At 39.6% G+C, this 23,618-nt stretch overlaps 1 protein-coding gene and 1 pseudogene across 1 annotated transcript in view; one reads left to right on the forward strand and one right to left on the reverse strand.

Annotated features, from left to right (window-relative positions):
• Window positions 1–9,531, reverse strand: part of HSD17B3 (hydroxysteroid 17-beta dehydrogenase 3) — a 55,720-nt gene extending 46,189 nt beyond the window's left edge. Inside the window, exons 1-2 of the mRNA XM_049895010.1 lie at window positions 9,378–9,531; window positions 5,251–5,297 (exon numbers count right to left, since the gene is read on the reverse strand). Of these exons, the coding sequence (XP_049750967.1) occupies window positions 5,251–5,297; window positions 9,378–9,531 (201 nt within the window). The remainder of the gene's footprint in view (window positions 1–5,250; window positions 5,298–9,377) is intronic.
• Window positions 2,552–3,918, forward strand: LOC126082365 (elongation factor 1-alpha 1-like; annotated as a pseudogene).
• Window positions 9,532–23,618: the final 14,087 nt, after the last annotated feature.

A 23,618-nucleotide genomic window follows, 5' to 3' on the forward strand; every position in this document is an offset into this window, starting at 1 on the left:
ATTCAAATATCTGAGTGAATTCCAAACAAGATAAACCAAAAAACTCCATGTCAAGACACATCAGAACTAAACTTCTGAAAACAAAAGAGAAAGAAAACAACACTGAAAGCAGCAAGAATGAAACACTTCCAGTGACACCAGATTTCACATCAGAAACCATGGAAGCCAGAAAGAAGTGGCACAACATTTTTCAAATGCTAAAAGAAAAGGACTGTCAATCACAAATCCTATATCCAGCAAAAATATCCTTCAGGAACTGAAGTGAACCAGCTGCCATCGAGTCGATTCCAACTCACAGCGACCATATAGGACAGAGTAGAACTGCCCCATAGAGTTTCCAGGAAGTGGCTGGTGGATTCAAATTGTGGACCTTTTGGTTAGCACCCTTAGCTCTTAACCACTGCGCCACTAGGGCTCCATCCTTCAGGAATGAAGGGAAAATCAAGACATTCTGGAATGAAGGAAAACTAAGAGGATTTGTTGCCAGCAGGCCTATCCTAAAAAAAAATAAAATGGTTAAAAACATCCTCTAAATAGAAATGATTTTTTTAAAAGTGAATCTTGGAACATTAGGAAGGAAGAAAGAACAACAGAGAGAGTAAAAATGTAGATAAGTACATCAGTCTTAGAGGAAATACAACCGGAACCCTCCTTAGAAATGAGCATGGTGAGACTTCAGCTCACTTACTTTGGACAAGTCCTGAGGGAAAGGACATCATGTTTGGCAAAGCAAAGGGTCATTAAAAATAACGAAAACCTGCAATGAGGTGTACGGACACAATATCGGCAACAATGGACTCCAACATACCAAAGACTGTGAAGATGAGACATAACCAGGAAACATTTTGCTCTTTTATACATAAAGTTGCCAAGAGTCGGAGCAGATTCAATGGCAGCTAACAACAACAACACGTCTATCTATCCCTATGCAGAGAAATAAGCATGGAAGGAAAAATCTAAAGATACTAAACAAATTCCAGTAACTCTCACCCCTACCAAACCCTATTTTTATATAATATTTTGCAATGGTCATTAATCTTCTTGAAACGAAAGTCATAGATAATATGTCCTGCTTACACATATAATTTTTTAAACCAACATATGCCTTAGCTATAATGCAAGACTAAAGCTAAATGCAATGTAATGTAAAGCGAAAGTGAAAGGAAGAAATGATGAACTAAAAATGCTGACCAGAAGATTTCAAAGGGCAGTTTGAGAAGAAAAAGGAAAGTATTACAACGACATGTGCGAATACCTGGAGATAGAAAACCAAAAGGGAAGAACATGCTTGGCATTTCTCAAGCTGCAAGAACTGAAGAAAGATTCTAGCCTCAAGTTGCAATATTGAAGGATTCTATGGGAAAAATACTAAACGATTCAGGAAGCGACAAAAGAAGAGGCAAGGAATACACAGAGTGACTGTACCAAAAAGAATTGGTTGACATTCAACCATTTCAGGAAGTAGCATATGATCAAGAACCGATGGTACTGAAGGAAGAGGTCCAAGCTGCACTGAAGGCATTGGTGAAAAGCAAGGCTCCCGGAATTGACAGAATTCCAACTGAGATATTTCAACAAATGGATGCAACACAGGAAGTGCTCACTTGGAAGACCTGGCCAACTGACTGGAAGGGATCCATATTTGTACCCATTTTAAAGAAAGGTGATCCAACAGAATACAGAAAATATTCGAACTGCCGGCCTGTTGGTTAGCAGCCATACCACTTAACCACTGTGCCACCAGGGTTTCCGGCAATATCAGAAGGCGTGTAAAATTTTGCTGAAAATCATCCAAAAGCAGCTGCAGCAGTACATCAACAGGGAATGGCCAGAAATTCAAGCCGAATTCAGAAGAGGATGTGGAGCAAGGGATGTGATTGCTGATGTCAGGTGGATCTTGGTTGATAGCAGACAATACCAGAAGGATGTTTCTGTGTGTTTTACTGACTATGCGAAGGCATTCAGCTGTGTGGATTATAACAAATTATGGACAACATTGCAAAGAATGGGAATTCCAGAACACTTAATTGTGTTCACGCAGAACCTGTACTTAGACAAAGCGGCATTCATTCAAACAGAACAAGGGGATACTGCATGGTTTAAAATCAGGAAAGATGTGCATCAGGGTTGTATCCTTTCACCATACTTGTTCAAGGCATATGCTGAGCAAGTAATCTGAGAAGCTGGACTAAATGAAGAAGAATTTGACATCAGGATTGGAGGAATACTCATCAACAACCTCCTATATGCAGATGACACAACCTTGCTTGCTGAAAGTGAAGAGAACTTGAAGCACTTACTGATGAAGATCAAAGACCACAGCCTTCAGTATGGATTATACGTCCACAGAAAGAAAAATCCTCACAATGGACCAATAAGTAACATCATGATAAACGGAGAAAGGATTGAAGTCGTCAAGGGTTTCTTCTTACTTGGATCCACAATCAGTGCCCATGGAAGCAGCAGTCAAGAAATCAAATGACCTTTTTCACAACAGGTTTGCCGGCAGAACACAGGTGTCAGTGAAAACTATCACAAAGTCTAAGCCAAAATGGGAAAGGAAAAGACCTATATCAACATCATCATCACTGGACAGGTAGAGTCAGGCAAGTCCACCACTACTGGTCACTTGATCTACAAAATGCAGTGGGATCGACAAAAGAACCATCGAAAAATTTGAGAAGCAAGCTGCTAAGATGGGAAAGTGCTCCTTCAGGTATGCCTGGGTGTTGGATAAACTGAAAGCTGAGTGTGAGCCAGACATCACCACTATCTCCCTGTGGAAATTTGAGACCAGCAACTATTATGTGACCATCATCGATGCCCCAGGACACAGAGACTTCATCAAAAACATGATTACAGCAACATCACAGGCTGACTGTGCTGTCCTGATTGTTGCTGCTGGCGTTGGTAAATTTGAAGCTGGTATCTCCAAGAATGGGCAGACCCGTGAGCGTGCCCTTCTGGCTTACACACTGGGTCTGAAACAACTAATCCTTGCTCTTACAAAAGAGATTCCAATAATCTACCCATAGCCAGAAGAGATATGAGGAAATCGTTAAGGAAGTCAGCACCTATGTTGAGAAAACTGGCTACAACCCTAACACAGTAGCATTTGTGCCAATTTCTGGCTAGATTGGTGACAACATGCTAGAGCCAAGTGTTAACATGCCTTGGCTCGAGGGATGGAAAGTCGCCCGTAAGGGTGCAATACCAGTGGAACCACTTTGCTTGAAGCTCTGGATTGCATCCTGCCACCAACTCATCCAACTGACAAGCCCCTGCGTCTGCCTCTCCAGGAAGTCTACAAAATTGGTGGTATTGGCACTCTCCCTGTGGGCAGAGTAGAGACTGGTGTTCTCAAGCCCGGCATGGTGGTCACCTTTGCTCCAGTTAATGTCACCCCTGTTGAAATGAACCATGAAGCTTTGAGTGAAGCTCTGCCTGGGTACAATGTAGGCTTCAACGTCAAGAATGTGTCTGCCAAAGATGTTCATCATGGCAATGTGGCTGGTGACAGCAAAAATGACCCACCAAAGGAAGCAGCTGGCTTCACTGCTCAGGCAATCCTCCTGAACCACCCAGGCCAAATCAGTGCTGGCTATGCACCTGTGCTAGTTTGTCACACAGCTTGCATTGCTTGCAAGTTTGCTGAGCTCAAACTGAAGATTGCTGTTCTGGTAAGAAGCTGGAAGATGTCCCCAAATTTTTAAAGTCTGGTGATGCTGCCATTGTTGACATGGTTCCTGGCAAGCCCATGTGTATTGAGAGCTTCTCTGACTAACCTCCTCTGGGTCATTTTGCTGTTTGTGATATGACACAGACAGTTGCTGTGGGTGTCATCAAGGCAGTGGACAACAAAGCTGCTGGAGCGGCAAGGTCACCAAGTCTGCTCAGAAAGCTCAGAAAGCTAAATGAATGTTACCTATAACACCTGTCACCCCAGTCTTTATCCGTGGTGGAAGAATAGTCTCAGAACTGTTTGTCTCAAGTGGCCATTTAAGTTTAATAGTCAAAGACTGGTTAATGATAGGAAACCCTGGTGGCATAGTGGTTAAGTGCTACAGCTGCTAACCAAGAGGCTGGCAGTTCAAATCTGCCAGGCGCTCGTTGGAAATTCTATGGGGCAGTTCAACTCTGTCCTATAGGGTCGCTATGAGTCGGAATCGACTCGACAGCAATGGGTTGGTTTGGTTAATGATAACAATGCATCGTAAAACCTTCAGAAGGAAAGGAATGTTTTGTGAACCTTTTGTTTCTTTTTTTGCATGGCAGTTTCAAGTTACTCATTTTTAAAGTTTGTACTTTTTAAATGGAAACAAATTGACCAAAAATCTCTCGCAGAATGTTAAGACCCATTAAAACAAAGTTTAATGAGAAAGAAAAAAGAAATCAAACGACACATTGCACTGGGTAAACCTGCTGCAAAAGCTCTTAAAGTGTTAAAAAGCGAAGAAGTCACTCTAAGAACTAAGGTGTGCCTAACCCAGGCCATGATGTTTTCAATCACCTCATACGCATGCGAAAGCTGGACAATGAATAGGAACACCAAAGAAGAACCGATGTCTTTGAATTATGCTGTAGGCGAAGAATATTGAATATACCATGGACTGCCAAAAGAACAAACATATCTGTCTTGGAAAAGTACAGCCAGAATGCTCATTAAAAGGGAGGATGGTAAGACTTCGTCTCACATACTTTGAACATGTAATCAGGAGGGACCAGTCTCTGGAGAAGAACATCATGCTTGGTAGAATAGAGGGGCAGCAAAAAAGAGGAAGACTCACAACGAGATGGATTGACACAGTGGTTGCAAAAATGGGATCATACATAGCAACTGTTTTGAGGATGGCCCAGGACCAGGCAGTGTTTTGTTCTGTTGTACATAGGGTATCTATGAGTCAGAACAGACTCGACGGCACCTCACAACAACAACATAATGTAAGGAGAAACAAAAGAAAATAGTTTATAAGTTTTACAAGATTATGTTTAAGTATATAAATGCTTATGGCACAATTACACTAGAAAATAACAAATTCCTAAAATAACCCCTAAGGGATGGTACCCTCTTTTGAGTATTACTGATTTTAAAAGTAGTACACAAGGAGTGAAATTATGATTTAAACTTTTATTTTTATAAATGAATGTATACTACTTTTCTAATCAGAAACCAAGTTTGGGGGATAGATGTTCCAATGACTATGGTGTATGTAGTACAAGGGGATGTGAGTCTCTAAAAACACAACTTACCTCAAAGGAGTAAGCTTTCCCAATCCCATCTCCTGCACCTGTGATCACTGCAAAAAACAGAAGAGATTTTAAATGATAGAATTAATCTTTAACCTTTTTTCTTGCTAGCTGCATTTTCCTGCAAACCTAGTCCCTTGGACATTTAGTGTCCCAAAGCAGCACCCCTCTGCTCTCCTGCCCCGCTCCGCTGAATGGCGAAGTTACTGGGACTGGACTTACTCTCACTAAAGGCTCAAAATGAAGATTTTTTGGAGGGAGTGGTGAGGCCACGAAGGTCACTGGGTGGTGTAAACTGTTTACGCTGGGCTGCTAACAGAAAGGTTGGCAGTTTGCACTCACCCAGGCCTGGCGATCTGTTTCCGTAAAGGTTACAGCCAAAGAAAACCCTATGGAGCAGTTCTATTGTGTTAACACATGGAGACACCTGGAGTCGGAATCTACTTGACAGCAATGGATTTCATTTTGTTTTTTCTTTTGGTGGAGCAGTGGAAAAGACATTCCAGAATTAAACAAAGTATTCCAGCCAGGGAACAACTTACTCAGAGCGCATAAGAATTCAGGCATCTGCAAGTCTTCAAGGGAAGCAGTGTACCCTATTATCTCTCTACCTGCCCAACCATCATTGTTTCTTTCAAAGTTTCTCCTAAAAGCCAAGTTCTCCCTCCTAGTCACTCCCACCCCCCAGGCCAACAGTAACTAGCCTGTGGAAAACAAGGGAACGTAACAAAGAGGAAAATAAAGAAATACAGCAAAATAAAGGATCCTGGTCAATTTTTTAATCGCTCATTATCTGTTAATATGTAACAATCAAAGCAGTCTTCTAGACCTTTAACATCCAACATAACATACTTATTTAATGATTGAGCTCTAGAATAAACCTCATTTCTGTGAATTTCAAAATTTCAAACTTCACTGTTATTGTCAGTTGCCACTGACTTGATTCTGATTCATGGTGACCTCATGCGTGCAGGGTAGAACTGTGCTCCATAAGGTGTTCAAGGCTGGACCTTTCAGAGGCAGATGTCCAGGCCTGTCTTATGAGGTGCCTCGGGGTGAATTCGAACCACCAATCTTTCAGCTAGTAGTAGAGCGCTTAACAAATTGTTCCACCCTGGAACTTCCAAACTTCATTACAATTCACTATATTCTTATCTGCAATTTACCTTTGCCGCAACGATTAAAGAGTATGCTCTTAAAAAGTGTGAGCAAAAGATAAGTTTTACTTACTTGACAGTGAGTTCAGGCCAAGTTATACAAACATCAAGCAGGACCCTGGCAGAAGAGCCCTCGTCTTAATGAACAGGTTCTATACTTGTTATGGATTGAATAGTGCTCCCCCAAAATATGAGTTGTAAATCCTAACCCCTATGTCTGTGGTTATAATTGCATTTGGGAATAGGTTTTTTTTGCTGTGTTAATGAGACTGTATTAATATAAGATGTGTCTTAAGTCAATCTCTTTTGAGATATAAAAAGAGATTAAACAAGCAAGCAGCAGAGCAGTCATGGGGTAAGACAGATGCCATGCCACATGAAGATCACCAAGGAGCCAAGGAATAGAAGCTGAAGAGACAAAGACCATCCTTCAGAGCTGACAGAGTGAGAAAGCCTTTTCCCAGAGGTGGTGCCCGAATTTGGACTTCTAGCCTCCTAATTGTAAGAAAATAAGTTTCTGTTTGTTAAAGCCACCCACTTGTGGTATTTCTGTTATAGCAGCACTAGATGACTAAAACAGTGCTATATCTAAGATAATAACATCAAATTAATGGATATCTATTGAGTGCTTACTTTCTGCCAAGCACTGTTTGAAGTGTTTTATGTGCATTATCTCATTTAATGTTCAAAACAAGCCTATAATGCAGGAATCATCATTATCCTTATTTTATAGCTGAGGAAGCCTAGGGAGAGAAAGCTTTTAGCTTGATCGAGATCACACTGCTAAAAATGATAACAACAGGATTTGAACCCAGGCCGTCTGACTTTGGGGCCCCAAGTCTATAAAGAGATATCAATGGAAAAATTAAGAAACCAAAGCTCAAAGTACTTCATCTGAAAAGTTTAAAAATTTATTCTCTAATTATTTGATTTTCTTCTTGCTCCCCTCTTGAAAGGTATCATCTCCCCAATATCTGCTTATGCCCAAATACATCCTACTCTTGTTAAGAATAGCTCTATTCAATTTGTCTCAAAAATCAGGTTAAGATTGTGTTTTCAATTTGAGTCAACAAATGCTCCAAGTCACTGGCCAGATTTAAACTTTTTTGGGAATGTGTGTTCTTAGAAGATCTTTGCCCCACACTGATGGGCAGCAGTTTTACAGAGATCTAAGTCCTTTCAATACATGACCATTTGGATCTGTGTGGACCAAGGTATTTGGATCCACAATGCTCGAGCTGTTTAGCAACTTCACTGGAGATACTTAGAGAAGTGGTATCACACAAACACACACACACACACGTAAACACACATAAACACGCACACATACATATACATATTGTAAATGTCTCATGCCACAGGTAAAAATCTATTTTCCATTTCAAACAATTTATCATTTTTTTTTTTAATTCCTCTTTGCTAGGCTTCTAAGGAATTGACTAGACTTAGCAAATAAAGGTACAAGATGCCTATAGAGCCCAGAAATAAAGCCACATAAATATAGTCAATTGATCTTTGAAAAAGGAGCAAAAGCAATTCAATGGAAAAAGGATAATCTTCAAACAAATAATACTGGAACAACTGGACGTCCACATGTAAAAAGAGAATCTAGACTCAGAGCTTACATATTTACAAATATTAACTCAAAATGGACCATAGACCTAAATACAAGATGCAAAACTGTTCTACGTCTAGAAGATAATATTGGAGAAAATCTAGATGGTCTTGTGTTTGGCGATGACTTTTTAGATACAACAACGAAAGCACGGTCCATAAAAGATATAGCATGCCAAGTTAAAGTTGAATTTCAGATAAACAACAAATAATTTTTTAATGTAAGTGTGTTCCGTGCAATATATGAGACATAATATACAAAAAAATTTATTTGTTGTTTATCTGACATTCAGAGGTCCCTAGGTGGTACAAATGATTTGCACTCAGCTATTATAGGGTCACTATGAGTCAGACTCAACTCAACAGCACACAACAACACTGACATAAAAGTTGGTGGTTCAAAGCCACCCGGTGGTGCCACGAAAGAAAGACCTGGCTATCTGCTTCAATAAATATTACAACCAGGAAAACCCTGCAAAGACATTCTATTCTATAACACATGGGTCACTATGAGTCAGAATCAATTTGACAGCAAAACTGGTTTTTGGTTTTATGTGAAATTCAGATTTAACTGTGTATCCTGTGTTTTATCTGGCTTGTTCCTTGAAATTGTTTACAATCCCCCCTACTTAGGCTAGGATGGTATTTCTAAAACAGCTGAAATTATTATTTTTTTAAGTCACTGGATTTCTTGGTGCCCAACCTGGAAACAATAGCCCCAGCAGAGACCACAGCACTTCATTCAAGAAGATGCTAAAGCTCTCATCCCTTTCACCTTAAGTCTAGTCATGGGCTGAAATTCCATGTAGTGATTCCAGTAGATAAGTTCCATTTTGAGAGAGTGTTTAATAGATTTGGAACATACCAGACCGAGACTCCATATCTAACCATCTTGATTAGCTCTTTTTTGACCTTGATTTTATAACACCCTCATGCCATAACAGGAATTGGAGATTTTTTTTTTTAAATAAAGTGAATTAAAATTATTAAGATTTGAGAAATTTGAAATACTACTGAAAAAAGTGGAAGCACCCTGGGGTTTTGTAAATTTGAAGATGAGAGGTGCAGGTGTTTCTGCATTATTTATTTTTCTGTCTCATCAGAGAACTCCAGAAAGAGGAAAACTAATGAGGCACAGAGTGGACACTTGAGTAAAGTTCCTCTCTAGTTATTTTCCTTGTGTCCCACATTTTTTTTTCCTGACAATTCTAATTTTGCTCATGCCTTTTAGTCTCTCAGATTAAAACCATCCAAGGTAATTACATCTTTACTCTCACCGAAAAAGATGAAATATGCCTTTCCAGATGTAAATAATAAGCCAGAAACACCAGACAACAAGAAATGAAAATTTTTCTTTACCTGCCCACTGTCCCATTGACTGCAAGAAAGACCTTGGTGAAACTTTCCAGAAGTGCAGGAAAATACATTTGGCAAATCTCATACACTTCACCAGGTAGGCCAGGCACACCAGCACCCCTACAAAAATGAAGAACTGTTCCAAAAATTCTCCCATGCCTGGACTACAGCATATGCTGTTTCACGCTTAGCCCTGGCCACCTTTCACCGACTTCCTAGATCCGGGCTGTTCTGGGACCTGTCTAATCACCACGCTCAAGTCATTGGGCACATTCCAGCTGGGGGTGTGCAGATTAGAGTAACTTCTTTACACAATCATCTGATTCATAGGCTTTTGCATAAAGTACTCTTTCTAATATTCCTTCTAATATCTTTTTAGCTCTGCTGGAGTTTTTTGTTACTGTTGAGGGGCTGGTGAAGAAGTAAAAGGCAAAAAAGAAAAAAATAAACAAAGCCTTGACAGAAAAAAAAGAAAAAATGTCAGCCCAGTTGTTCTCACCCAGAATTTGGAAATTGCAAAGGACATAAAATCCGTATCATTGATTTCTTAAACAAATATTTATTGAGCACCTACTAGGGGGTGTAGACTGTTCATAGTGTTCAAAGCCTGGAGAATATAATAGTAAACAAGACAAAGTCCCTGCTGTGATAGAGCATAGATCCTAGTAGGGGACAGAGACAATAAACAAATAAATGATGTCAGATATAAGTGCTCTGAAGAAAAGTGCTGTTGAGAGATTTCCAACCAACATGGCGCCATAGACAGAAGCACCACACTGTCTCTCCACACCAAAGACCCAAAAAACTAAGTAAAACAGAGACAAATGTCAATCCTGGAACTCGAGGTGTCAAATGAAGAGATAAAGAACTCAGCCAACCGCCGAATGGAATAAGAAACTGACAGAGAACAGAGAGCAAGGAGAGATACATGTGGAGGTCCCCTATTAGCTAATGCAGCATGGTTTCGCCATCTTGGACTCCTGTTGGAGATCAGCAGAAAAGGAGCATGAGAAAGCAGCTTCACGGAGCTCCCAGCAGGAGACAGAGCACCCAGTAACCAGCGATACGCTATTTCCCACCCCCCATCCTCTCCCTGCTGCTCTGCCTCCTCACCTCCCAGCTGGTTGCAATGGCTTGGCCGGCCAGGAAGTGCAGCATCCATGCTGTTTGGATTCACTCCACCCACAGTGGAGATTGGTGGACAGGGAGTACATGAAAGCAGCTTCACAAAGTTCTCAGCAGGAGACAGAACACCCACTAATCAGCGATATACGCTTTCCTAACTCCCACCCTTCCCCCAACTCCAGCCCGTTCTGCTTCCTGCTGGCTCCCAGGCTCTTGGCCAGGAGGCAACTGCTTCGGCCCCAGGCCACTTGAATTTGCCCCGCCCAAACTGGCCAGCTGTCTGGGTGCCATTTTTCTGTTGCTGATGTTGCCTTTTTCCATTTCTTCTGGTTTCTTCCGTGCCTCCCACCACCCCTCCCTCCTTTCTCTCGAATATCTGGCTCCATGTGCCATCTTTCCCTCTTCTTGAAAGGCTGTGAAGCACCGCTTAACTGGGTAAACATTCCCCCAACCCGAGACACCATGCTGGTGGGATCCCGGGGACTCCTTTTTTTTTTTTTTGCTTTGTTTTTTTTTTTTTTTTCTTTTTCTTTTCACAACTCTGGAGCCCCTTTTAGCCAGGCTGCACTGAGCAGCTTAGGAGCCACTTCCCCAGCCTGTGTAGTCAATTCAGTGGGATCCCTGGGAACATTTCTTTTTTTTCTTTCTTTCTCTTTTTTCCTGACTTTCTTCACTTCTCAGTTCCATCTTTCTATGCTTACTTTCTTTTCCTGTCTTCTGAATATCTGCTGCTGTGTGACATCTATACCCCCTCTAGCCAGGCTATACTGCTCAGCCTAGGAGCAACTTCCCCAATCTTCACAGCCCCACTGGTGGGACCCCTGGAGGCTTTTCTTTTCTTTCTTTTTTTATCCCAAATTTTTATCTAATTTTTTTTTCTTTTTCGCTTTTCCTTTTGTTTTTCTCTATTTCTCAGTTTCTTATCACTCCACTCCAACACAAAGCTCTCTTAGCACTCTTTGTCAGTTTGTTTGTTTTTGGCTCCTGTTTCTCTCTCTTCTTTCCTATATGCATATTAGCTCCACACATCACAACCCCCCCTCCCCCCCGCCTACCTGCATCGTGTACTGAACATCACACCCCTGACCAGCACAGGCATGGCCTACTGGAACTTGCCCTGCCCTGTTTCCTGTCTCACCCTGTCAGCCCTAGTACATGCCATAAACAACCCATCCCAGCCCCTCCCCTTCATCTGGGTCTGCCCTGCTGCACTATAGCAGAGTAACTGGCCCTGCCCATTGCACAAGGAGGTGAAAAGTATCATGACCACAGATGAGCAAACAACAAAGAACGCACAGCGCACCTGCTCAGATATAACCAAATCAAACAAAAAAGCAGGATGAAACAAACAAATCTGCAATCAATAAAAGAAAAAAAATAACTACAGAATATCTCAAAGACAGCAGACAATATCAAAACATAAAAAAAAAAAGGACACGATGTTTCCAGTAGGAGTCCAAAATAAAACACCAGATGACTTTCAGTAGAAGAAAAGGCACTAGAACTACCTGACAGGCAATTCAAACCTCTAATATTCAGAGCTACCCAAGAGTTGAAGCAAAAACCAGGCAAAAATAAGAAAAAAAATAGACAAATTCATGAAAAGGCAGACAAATTCATGGAAAATACAGACCAAAAAATGAAGAATTCGGGAAAATAAGACAGGAACAAAATGCCAAAATAAATTCACAACTAGAAATCATACAAAAACAACAACTAGAAATCCAAAAGATAAACAGCAAGATTTCAGAAATGGACAGTGTCATAGAAGGACTGAGGAGTAGGTTTGAAATGATGGAAGACAGGACCAGTGAAATTGAAGACAAACACTTGGACACAACTCTTTTTGAGGAAAAATCAGAAAAAAGAATGAAGAAATCTGAGAATTATGTGAGACACAAAGGCAAAAATTTCTGAGTAAATCGGAGTTCCAGAACAGAGGGAGAAAACGGAAAATAGAGAGGAACACTGAATAAATGCTGACAGAAAACTTCCCTGATATCATGAAAGATGAAAAGCTGACCATCTGAGAGCTCAACGAACCCCATATAGGATAGACCCCAAAAGAAAATCACCAAGGCATATCACAATCACACTCGCTAAAACCAAAGACAAAGAAAGAACCCTGAGAGCAGCTCGAGAAAAACAAAAAGTCACATACAGAGCAGAAACAATAAGACTAAGTTCTGATTATTCGGCAGAAACTGTGCAGGCAAGAAGGCAATGGAATGACATACATAAAACCTTGAATGAAAAAAATTGCCAACCAATAATAATATATCCTGAAAAACTCTCATTCAAATATGATGGTGAAATTAGGACATTTCCAGATAAAGAGAAATTAAAGGAATATGTAAAAGCCAACCAAACTTACAAGAATTATTAAAGGGAGCCCTTCGATCTGAGAACAAAAAACATGAGACCGCAGCCTGAATCTGGGACCCAAGATTGTACCAGCCAGATACCAACCTAGGACTATCCAAAAACAAAAGAATTGCAACAGGGAACCAAAGAGGTTAATCTGTAAATGACAACAACAGCAGAACAGTAAAAGAGGGAATAAGTGGTGTAGGAATAGAACTTTCTAAAGAAGGGGAAGGCAAGGTGATACCAAGTAATAATACACTGGTTCAAACCTGGGAAGATAAGGGTAAATTTCAAGGTAACCAAAAAGAAGTTAACAAACCTGCTCATCAAAATAAAGAAGAAAAATATAAAGTCTCAATAAAAACAAAATGTACAAAAAAAAAGAAATCCACAGACAAAAAGAATTCAGCACAGGAGAGTAAAAGGCAAAATGACAGCAATAAACTCACACCTATCAATAATTACACTTAATGTAAATGGCCTAAATGCACCCATAAAGAGACAGAGAGTGAACAGAATGGACAAAAAAAAAAAAAAAACAGGATCCAACAATATACAGTCTACAAGAAACACACCTTAGAAACAAAGATATAAATTTATTAAAAATCCAATGATGGAAAAAAAAATATATCAAGCAAATAACTTCCAAAGAAGAGCAGGAGTGGCAATACCAATTTCAGATAAAATTGACTTTAAAACAAAATCCACCATAAGAGACAAAGAAGGGCAGTATATCATGATTAAATGGATGGTCCATCATGAAACTTTAACCTTAATAAACATCTATACATCCAATGACAGGGCTCCAAAATACATAAAACAAACCCTAACAGCACTGAAAAGAGAAATTGACAGTACCACAATTATAGTAGGAGACGTCAACACACCACTCTCGGTAAAAGACAGAACATCTAGAAAGAAACTCAGCAAAGATACAGAAGAGTTAAAGGGCACAATCAGCCAACTTGACCTCATAGACCTATATAGAACACTCCATCCAACAGCTGCAAAGTATGCATTCTTTTCCAAGGCACATGGAACATTCTCCAGAGTAGACTGCATCTTAGGCCACAGAGCAACCCTCAACAAAATCCAAAAGAATGAGATAATACAAAGTCTCCTCTCTGACCACAACGCCATCAAAGTAGAGATTAACAACAGGAAGAGTAAGGAAAAAAAATCAATTACATGGAAACTGAATAACATCCTGCTTAAAAACTACTAGGTAATAGAAGAAATCAGGGATGGAATCAAAAAATTCCTAGAATCAAATCAGAATGAAAACACATCATACAAAAACCTTTGGGGCACAGCAAAGGCAGTGCTCAGAGATCAATTTATAGCAATAGATGCTCACATCAAAAAAAAAAAAAAAAACCACAAAGGAACAAAATCAAAACATTAGCTACACAACTTGAAAAAAGAGAAAGACAACAGCAAAAGAAGCCCACAGCCACGAGAAGAAAGGAAATAACAAAGATCAGAGCAGAAATCAATCAACGAAATAGAGAGTAGAAAAACAAGAGAAAAAGTCTACAAAACCAAAAGTTGGTTCTTTGAAAGGATCAACAAATTCAAACTGATTAAAAAAAAAAAAAAAGAACAGGAGGGTGCAAATAACCCAAATAAGAAATGAAATGGGGGACATTATGACAGACCCGACTGAAATAAAAAGGATCATAATAGATTATTATAAAAAACTATACTCCCAAAAATTTGAAAACCTAGAGGAAATGGACAAATTCCTAGAAACACACTACCTACCTAAACTAACACAAAATGATGTTGAAAATCCAAACAGACCCATAATGAAAAAAGAGATTGAAAAGGTGATTTTAAAAACTCCCAACAAGAACAAAAAAAGCCCTGGCCCAGATGGCTTCACTGCAGAATTCTATGAAACATTCAGAGAAGATCTTACACCAGTATTATTCAAATGATTTCAGAATATAAAAAAGGAAACAATACTTCCGTATTCATTCTATGAAGCCGGCATAACCATGATACCAAAACCAGGCAAAAAAAAAAAAAAAAGACACCACAAAAACAGAAAATTACAGACCCATATCTTTCACGAATATAGATGCAAAAATTCTCAACAAAATTCTAGCCAATAGAATTCAGCATTGTATCAAAAAAATATATACCATACTATGCTGAGTGAAATAAGTCAATCACAAAAGGACAAATATTGTATGAGATCACTACTGTACTGAAAAGGTTTACACACAAAAAGAAACAATGTTTGATAGCTATGAGGGAGGGGAGGTGTGGGGATGGAAAAACACTAAATAGAAAATAGATTAGTGGTAAACTTTGGTGAAGGGTGAGACAGTACTGGGGAAGCCAGCACAACTTTTACAAGGCAAGGTCATGGAAGCTCCATAGACACATCCAAACTCCCTGAGGGACCGAATTGCTGGGCTGAGGGCTGTGGGGACCATGGTCTCGGGAACATCTAACTCAATTGGCATAACATAGTTTATAAAGAAAATGTTCTACGTTCTACTTTGGTGAGTAGGGTCTGGAGTCTTAAAAGCCTACGTGTGCCCATCTAGGATGCTCCACTGGTCTCACCCCTACAGCAGCAAGGAAGAATGAAGAAAACTAAAGATACGAAGGAAAGATTAGTCCAAAGGACTAATGGACCACATCTACCATGACCTCAGCCAGACCAAGTCCAGTACAACTAGATGGAGTCTGGCTACCACCACTGGCTGCTCTGACAGGGATCACAATAGAGGGTCCTGGACAGAGCTGGAGAAAAACGTAAAACAAAATTCTAATTCAAAAAGAAAGTCCAGACTTGCTGGCCTGACAGAGACTGGAGAAACCCTGAGATTATGGCCCCCAGGCACATTTTCAGCTCGGTAATGAAGTCACTCCTGAAGTTCACCCTTCAGCTCATGACTTCTTCATTGCAAATACCTTTTTTCAACAACATAAACAGCAACTATACATGTAGACTTCACCAGAGGGAATACATACACAAGAATCAAATCGACTGCATCTGTGGAAAGAAACGATGGGAAAGCTCAATTATCAAACAATATCATTAATATCACATACAAGTAAAACTTTGCTAAAGATCAATGAAAAGCAGTTGCAGGAGTACATTGACAGGGAACTGCCAGAAATTCAAGCTGGATTCAGAAGAGGATGTGGAATGAGGGATATCATTGCTAATGTCAGATGGGTCTTGGATGAAAACAGACAATACCAGAAAGATGCTTTCCTGTGTTTTATTGACTATGCAAAGGCATTTGACTGTGTAGATCATAACAAATTATGGATAACATTCAGAAGAGTGGGAATTGCAGAACACTTAATTGTGCTTATGTGGAAAGCATATATAGACCAAGAGAGTCATCTGAACAGAGCAAGTGGATACTGCATGGGTTAAAATCAAGATAGGTGTGCATCTGGGTTGCATCCTTTCACCATACTTATTTGCTGAGCAAATAATCTGAGAAGCTGGACTATATGAGAAGAATGAGGCATCAGGATTGGAGGAAGACTCATTAACAACCTGCATTATGAAGATGACACAACCTTGCTTGCTGAAAAAAAAGAGGACTTGAAACACTTACTGATGAAGATCAAAGACTATAAACTTCAATATGGATTACACCTAAACATAAAACAGAAGTTCTTACAACTGGTCCAATAAGCAACATCATGATAAAAGGAGAGAATGTTGAAGTGATCATGAATTTCCTCTTACTTGGATCCACAATCAATGCCCATGGAAACAGCAGTCAGGAAATCAAATGACCAATTGCATTGGGCAAATCTGCTACAAAAGACCTCTAAAGTGTTAGAAAGCAAAGATGTCACTTTGCGGACTAAGGTGCATCTGACCCAATCCATGATATTTTCAATCACCTCATATGCATGAGAAAGCTGGACAATGAAAAAAGAAGACTGAAGAAGAATTGATGCCTTTGAATTATGGTATTGGCAAAGAATATTGAATATATTGTGGACTGCCAGAAGAATGAACAAGTCTGTCTTGAAAGAAATACAGCTAGAGTGCTCCTCAGAAGGAAGGATGGTGAGACTTTATCTCACGTACTTTGGACATGTTATGAGGACGGATCAGTCCCTGGAGAAGGACTTCTTGCATGGTAAAGTAGAGAATCATCGGTGAAAAAAAGGAAGACCCTCAATAAGATGGATTGACACAGCAGCTGCAACAATGGGCTCAAGTATAGAAAAGATTGTGAGGATGATGCAGGACCAGGCAGTGTTTTGTTCTGTTGTCCATAGGGTCGCTATGAATTGGAACCGACTCAACGGCACTTAACAACAGCAACAACATATATATATATTTACCACAATAGTTTTTTTTTTTTTTCGAATACCCTGAACACCAAGGAAGGATGATATATGTGGGGTGAGGATAGACAGTGGAGATGACAAGAGAAGAGTTGGGAGACAATATTACACTCATCTAAAAAAAAAAAAAAATTTTTTTTTTTCAAGAAGAGTATCCAGGTATTGAGTCCTTGTTCCTCTTCTCCCTTCTACTTATGCTTGCTCCTTGGTGATATTAAACAACCGCTTGACCGTAGTTAAGGACTCTCTATACCAATGACCCCAAAATTTATACCTTCTGCTGGTCACCCTGGTTGGTGATCCAGATTTGCATATCCAACTGCCACCTTGACACCTCCATGTGAATGCATCTCCATCTTAATATGTCCAAAACTGGTTTATGATATTGTCTCCAAAACCTGCTCCTTTTGAAGCCTTCTTGATCTCAGGAAATGGCAACCCTTACCTTCCATTTGAGGAAAAAATTCGGAGATATCTTTGACTTCTCTTTTTCTCTACCTTCCCATATTCAATCTGTCTCCCGTGGACAGATGATTGGATTTGCTTTCAGTTTGAAGTTATGGTGAATAATGCTGCTATGGATTTTCTTATATTTGTACTATTTACAGTAAATTATCTACCGAAAGATCATAAAAGGGAACTCAAAAAAAAAAAAAAAACACCTAAGGCCTGAGAGAGAGTACCCAAGGAGCAAACAAACTTGGAATGGAGGCCCTGGACTTAAGGCTGGGATTTAGACTTCATTAGAGAGAATATGGTTGCAACAAACTGAATGGTGAAGAAGTTCTCTGGATTGACCTGGGACAGAACTGGTTCACCAGTCAGAGAGCTAAGCCTGGTAAGCTGGGAGGCTGAGAAGCTGCCAATATGGGTGCTGATAAAACTCCCTGAGATGAACTTTACTGTGTGTCCCACATGCCAGCCAAGCATGACAGGAGCAAAAAAAATGAAAAGCACACAAGAACCAGAAAGAGAAGCCCCTTTGATGTTCCTCCAGTATTCACCGGCTGACATAACATAAATGTTTACAGGGTCCAGCTCCAGTATCACAAGCAGGACAATGAAGGGTGAATTTGGAGTTGAAAGGTAATAAATTGATAATCTGGACAAGTAGATAATGCTAACCCTTTTCCAAAGTGGTTGACCAAATTTGTACCTCCACCAGTATTATATGAAGTTCTATATTTTTCCACAATTTCACTAAATCTTGGTATTGTCAATTTTCTAATTTTTGCCACTCTGGAGAGATGTATTGTCATGTCAATCTGTCATGGTATTTTATGGTTTTATTTTGCATTTTTCTGATTATTAATGAGTTTGAGTACATTTTCATGTGTTTATTGGATATTTGAGCTTCTTTTATGAAGATTAGTGCTACAGATCAGGCAATATTAATATCCCCATTTCACAAATGCAGAAACTGTGGCACATAACGGTTAAAGGGTATGACCTAAGGTCATGCTGCTAGTATTTGAAAATCCTGGAAACAGAATTTGAACATAGGCAGTCAGGCTTCAGAATCCTATCCTCAAACCACTGTGCAGTGTTGCTCAGTAGTTACATGTCCAAATATTTACAGGCTTTTTTCTGAATTCTCTATTCTTTTCTTTTCCTTTATACAAACACCCCACCACCCATCTGTCAGTTTGTATACTGCGGTGGCTTGCATGTTGCTGTGATGCTGGAGCTATGGCACCACTATTTCAAATACCGGCAGGGTCATCCATGGTGGACAGGTTACAGAGATATTCAGGACCAAGACAGACTGGGAAGAAATGCCTGCTGTTCTGCTTCCAAAAATCAGCCATTCAAAACCTTATTAATCAAAAGAGAACATTGTACAAATTTCTAGTTTTGGATGTTATCAGCGGGGGTCAATTGCTGTAGGAGGACATCATGTTTGGTGAAGTAGAGGGCCAACAAAAGAGAGGAAGAAACTTGGTGTGATGGATTGGCACAATAGCCACAACAACAGACTAAAGCATGCCAGCGATCATGAGGATGGCACAGGACCCGGCAGTCGTTTGTTCCGTTGTGCATAAGGTGGCCATGAGTTGAAGACCACTCAATGGCAGCTCTCTATCTGTATAAAAACCACGTGGTTTAACTACTGCAGCCTTAAAATAAGTCTTGATATCTGGTAGAACGTGCACTCCTATTTTTACTTCTTCAAGAGCATTTAGTTTATTTCTGGTCTTTTCTACTTCTGGAAATTTTAAAATCTTTTTGTCAAGATCCATGAAAATTGCTGCTGAGATTTTTATCGTAATTACATTGAATAAACAGATATCAATTGAAAAGATATGACATTTGTTTTTACAATATTGAGTCTTTCAACCTATAACCATGGCATATCTTTGATTTTAGGTCTTCTTACTGTCTCTCAATAAAATTTTATAATTTTCTCCAAAAATCACTGAGCTTAAAAAATTTATATTAAGAAAAATGTCAAAAATATATAAATGTAACCCTAAATGGAGAGAGCCTGAAAACATTTCCATTGAGATCGGGAACCAGACAATGATGCCCTTTATCACCACTCTTATTCAACATTGTGCTGGAAGTCCTAGGCGGAGCAATTCGGCTAGATAAAGAAATAAAGGGCATCCAGATTGGCAAGGAAGAAGTAAAAGTATCTCTATTTGCAGATGACATGATCTTATACACAGAAAACCCTAAGGAATCCTCCAGGAAACTACTGAAACTAATAGAAGAGTTCAGCAGAGTATCAGGATACAAGATAAACATACAAAAATCAGCTGGATTCCTCTACACCAACAAAAAGAACATTGAAGAGGAAATCACCAAATCAATGCCATTTGCAGTAGCTCCCAAGAAGATAAAATACTTAGGAATAAATCTTACCAGAGATGTAAAAGACTTATACAAAGAAAACTACACTACGCTTCTGCAAAAAACCAAAAGAGACTTACATAAGTGGAAGAACATACCTTGCTCATGGATAGGAAGACTTAACATTATAAAAATGTCTATTCTACCAAAAGCAATCTATACATTTAATGCAATTCCAACCCAAATGGAGAAACAAATCACCAACTTCATATGGAAGGGAAAGAGGCCCTGGATAAATAAGGCATTACTGAAAAAGAAGAACAAAGTGGGAGGCCTTACTTTACCTGATTTTAGAACCTATTATACCACCACAGTGGTCAAAACAACCTGGTATTGGTACAACAACAGACACATGGACCAATGGAACAGAAAGGAGAATCCAGACATAAACCCATCGACATATGAGCAATTGATATTTGACAAAGGTCCCAAAACAGTTAAATGGGGAAAAGACAGTCTTTTTAACAAATGGTGCTGGCATAACTGGATGTCCATCAGCAAAAAGATGAAACAAGACCCATACCTCACTCCATGCACAAAAACTAACTCAAAATGGATCAAAGACCTAAATATAAAATCTAAAAGGATAAAGATCATGGAAGAAACAATAGGGACAATGTTAGGAGCCCTAATACATGGCATAAACAGTATACAAAACATTATAAAGAATGTAGAAGAAAAACTAGATAACCGGGAGCTCCTAAAAATCAAACAGCTATGCTCATCCAAAGACTTCACCAAAAGAGTAAAAAGACCACCTACCTACAGACTGGGAAAAAGTTTTTAGCTATGACATTTCTGATCAGCGTCTGATCTCTAAAATCTACATGATACTGCAAAAACGCTACTGCAAAAAGACAAATAACCCAATTAAAAAATGGACAAAAGATATGAATAGACATGTCACTGAAGAAGACATTCAGGTAGCTAACAGATATATGAGGAAATGCTCACGATCGTTAGCCATTAGAGAAATGCAGATCAAAACTACAATGAGATCTCATCTCACTCCAACAAGGCTGGCATTAATCCAAAAAACACAAAATAATAAATGTTGGAGAGGCTGTGGAGAGATTGGAACTCTTATACACTGCTGATGGGAATGTCAAATGGTACAACCACTTTGGAAATCGATTTGGTGCTTCTGTAAAAAGCTAGAAATAGAGCTACCATATGTATAATTCAGCAATCCCACTCCTTGGAATATACCCAAGAGAAATAAGAGCCTTTACATGAACAGATATATGCACAACCATGTTTATTGCAGCACTGTTCACAATAGCAAAAGGATGGAAGCAACCAAGGTATCCATCGATGGATGAATGGATAAATAAATCATGGTATATTCACACAATGGAATACTACTCATTGATAAAGAACAGTGACGAATCTGTGAAATATTTCATAACATGGAAGAACCTGGAAGCCATTATGCTGAGTGAAATTAGTCAGTTGCAAAAGGACAAATATTGTATAAGACCACTATTATAAGAACTTGAGAAATAGTTTAAACTGAGAAGAAAACATTCTTTTGGTGGTTACTCAGGGGGGAAGGGAGGGAGGGTGGGAGAGGGTCATTCACTAATTAGATAGTAGATAAGAACTATTTCAGGTGAAGGGAAAGACAACACACAATACACGGGAGGTCAGCACAATTGGACTAAACCAAAAGCAAAGAAGTTTCCTGAATAAACCCAATGCTTCGAAGGCCAGCATAGCAGGTACAGGGGTCTGGGGACCATGGTTTTAGGGGACATCTAAATCAATCGGCATACTAAAATCTATTAAGAAAATATTCTGCATCCCACTTTGAAGAGTGGCTTCTGGGGTCTTAAACGCTAGCAAGCAACCATCTAAGATGCATCAATTGGTCTCAACCCACCTGGATCAAAGGAGAACGAAGAACACCAAGGATGCAAGTGATTACAAGCCCAAGAGACAGAAAGGGCCACATGAACCAGAGATTACATCATCCTGAGACCAGAAGAACTAGATGGTGCCTGGCTACAATGGATGACTGCCCTGACAGGGAACACGACAGAGAACCCCTGAGGGAGCAGGAGAGCAGTGGGATGCAGACCCCAAATTCTCATAAGACCAGACTTAATGATCTGACTGAGACTAGAAGGACCCTGGTGGTCATGGCCCCCAGACCTTCTGTTAGCCCAAGGCAGGAACCATTCCCGAAGCCAACTCTTCAGACATGGATTGGACTGGACAATGGGTTGGAGAGGGATGCTCGTGAGGAGTGAGCTTCTTGGATCAGGTGGGCACTTGAGACTATGTTGGCATCTCCTGTCTGGAGGGGAGACGAGAGGGTGGAGGGGGTTAGAAGCTGGCGAAATGGACACGAAAAGAGAGAGTGGAGGGAGGGAGCGGGCTGTCTCATTAGGGGGAGAGTAACTGGGAGCGTGTAACAAGGTGTATATGGGTTTTTGTGTGAGAGACTGACTTGATTTGTAAACTTTCCCTTAAAGCACAATAAAAATTATTTTAAAAAAAACTGAACTCAAAAAAAAAAAAAAAAAGGACAGGAAGAGACAAGATGGATGATGCTCTTGATACCTGGGAAGGAATAAATTTCCATCATTTCAAACCTTTCCTCCACTAGTGCTGGCACCACAGGTATCAGAAGCCCACCGGCAGCTGTTTCTAGAATTGCCATTACATGTAAAGTTTCCAGAACGGAGTTGCATCATATGTGCAGTTAACCTTCTCATATTCAACTTTAGGCTTTCAGCAACTTTATGTTCTTCTTTTTCTGTAATTAAAAATACTATAGGATTAAAAAAAAAATACAAATGTAGAGACAAATTTAATGAACCCCCACACAGCTTCAACAGCTATTATTTCATATCCCTTCTTATTTTATGTATACCAACACCCATTTTCCTCACTTTCCCCCACCAAAAAAGAAAGCCAGGTGGCATAATCACAATGCCACTATTACCAACTTAAAAAAGTCTTTAATGCCGTCAAATATGCAGTTGGTATTTAAATTTTCCTGATGGTCACATGCATAATTTTAACTTGACTTTTAAATGAGGATTTTTTTAAAGGACCACACATCAAATTCAGTTGATGTGTCTCTTAAATATTACAGGTCCAACCTCACTTTTTTTGTTATTGTTGTTGAAAGTATATACTGCTGAAGATACACTACTTCAACAATTTCTGCATGCACAATTCAGCGATATTGGTTATTCTTCAAGTTTTGGTGCCATTCTCGCTATCCTTTTCTATGCTATTCTACTACCATTGTCTTAAACTCACTGCCCTCTAAACTTCCCATCCAACCTTTTAAGTACTATTATCAATTTGATCTCACATATATGATTCTTTAAAAGACCACAATGCTCATTTTGATCAATGATTCTTTAGACAAATCTTGATCAAAAAGTGGAAAATGCAGAACAGAGTTCCACATTCTCATGGAATCCAGACTTTCTGGAGCCATTGAGGCTAGATGAACCCCCAAAGCTGTTGCCCTGAAATAGTCTTTAAACCTTAAACACAGTTACGGCTACTTCTTAGACATAACCAAACACCTGTGGGATTGGT

This window comes from Elephas maximus, chromosome 9 (assembly GCF_024166365.1).
Source record: "Elephas maximus indicus isolate mEleMax1 chromosome 9, mEleMax1 primary haplotype, whole genome shotgun sequence".
In the NCBI taxonomy this organism is placed as follows: domain Eukaryota; kingdom Metazoa; phylum Chordata; class Mammalia; order Proboscidea; family Elephantidae; genus Elephas; species Elephas maximus.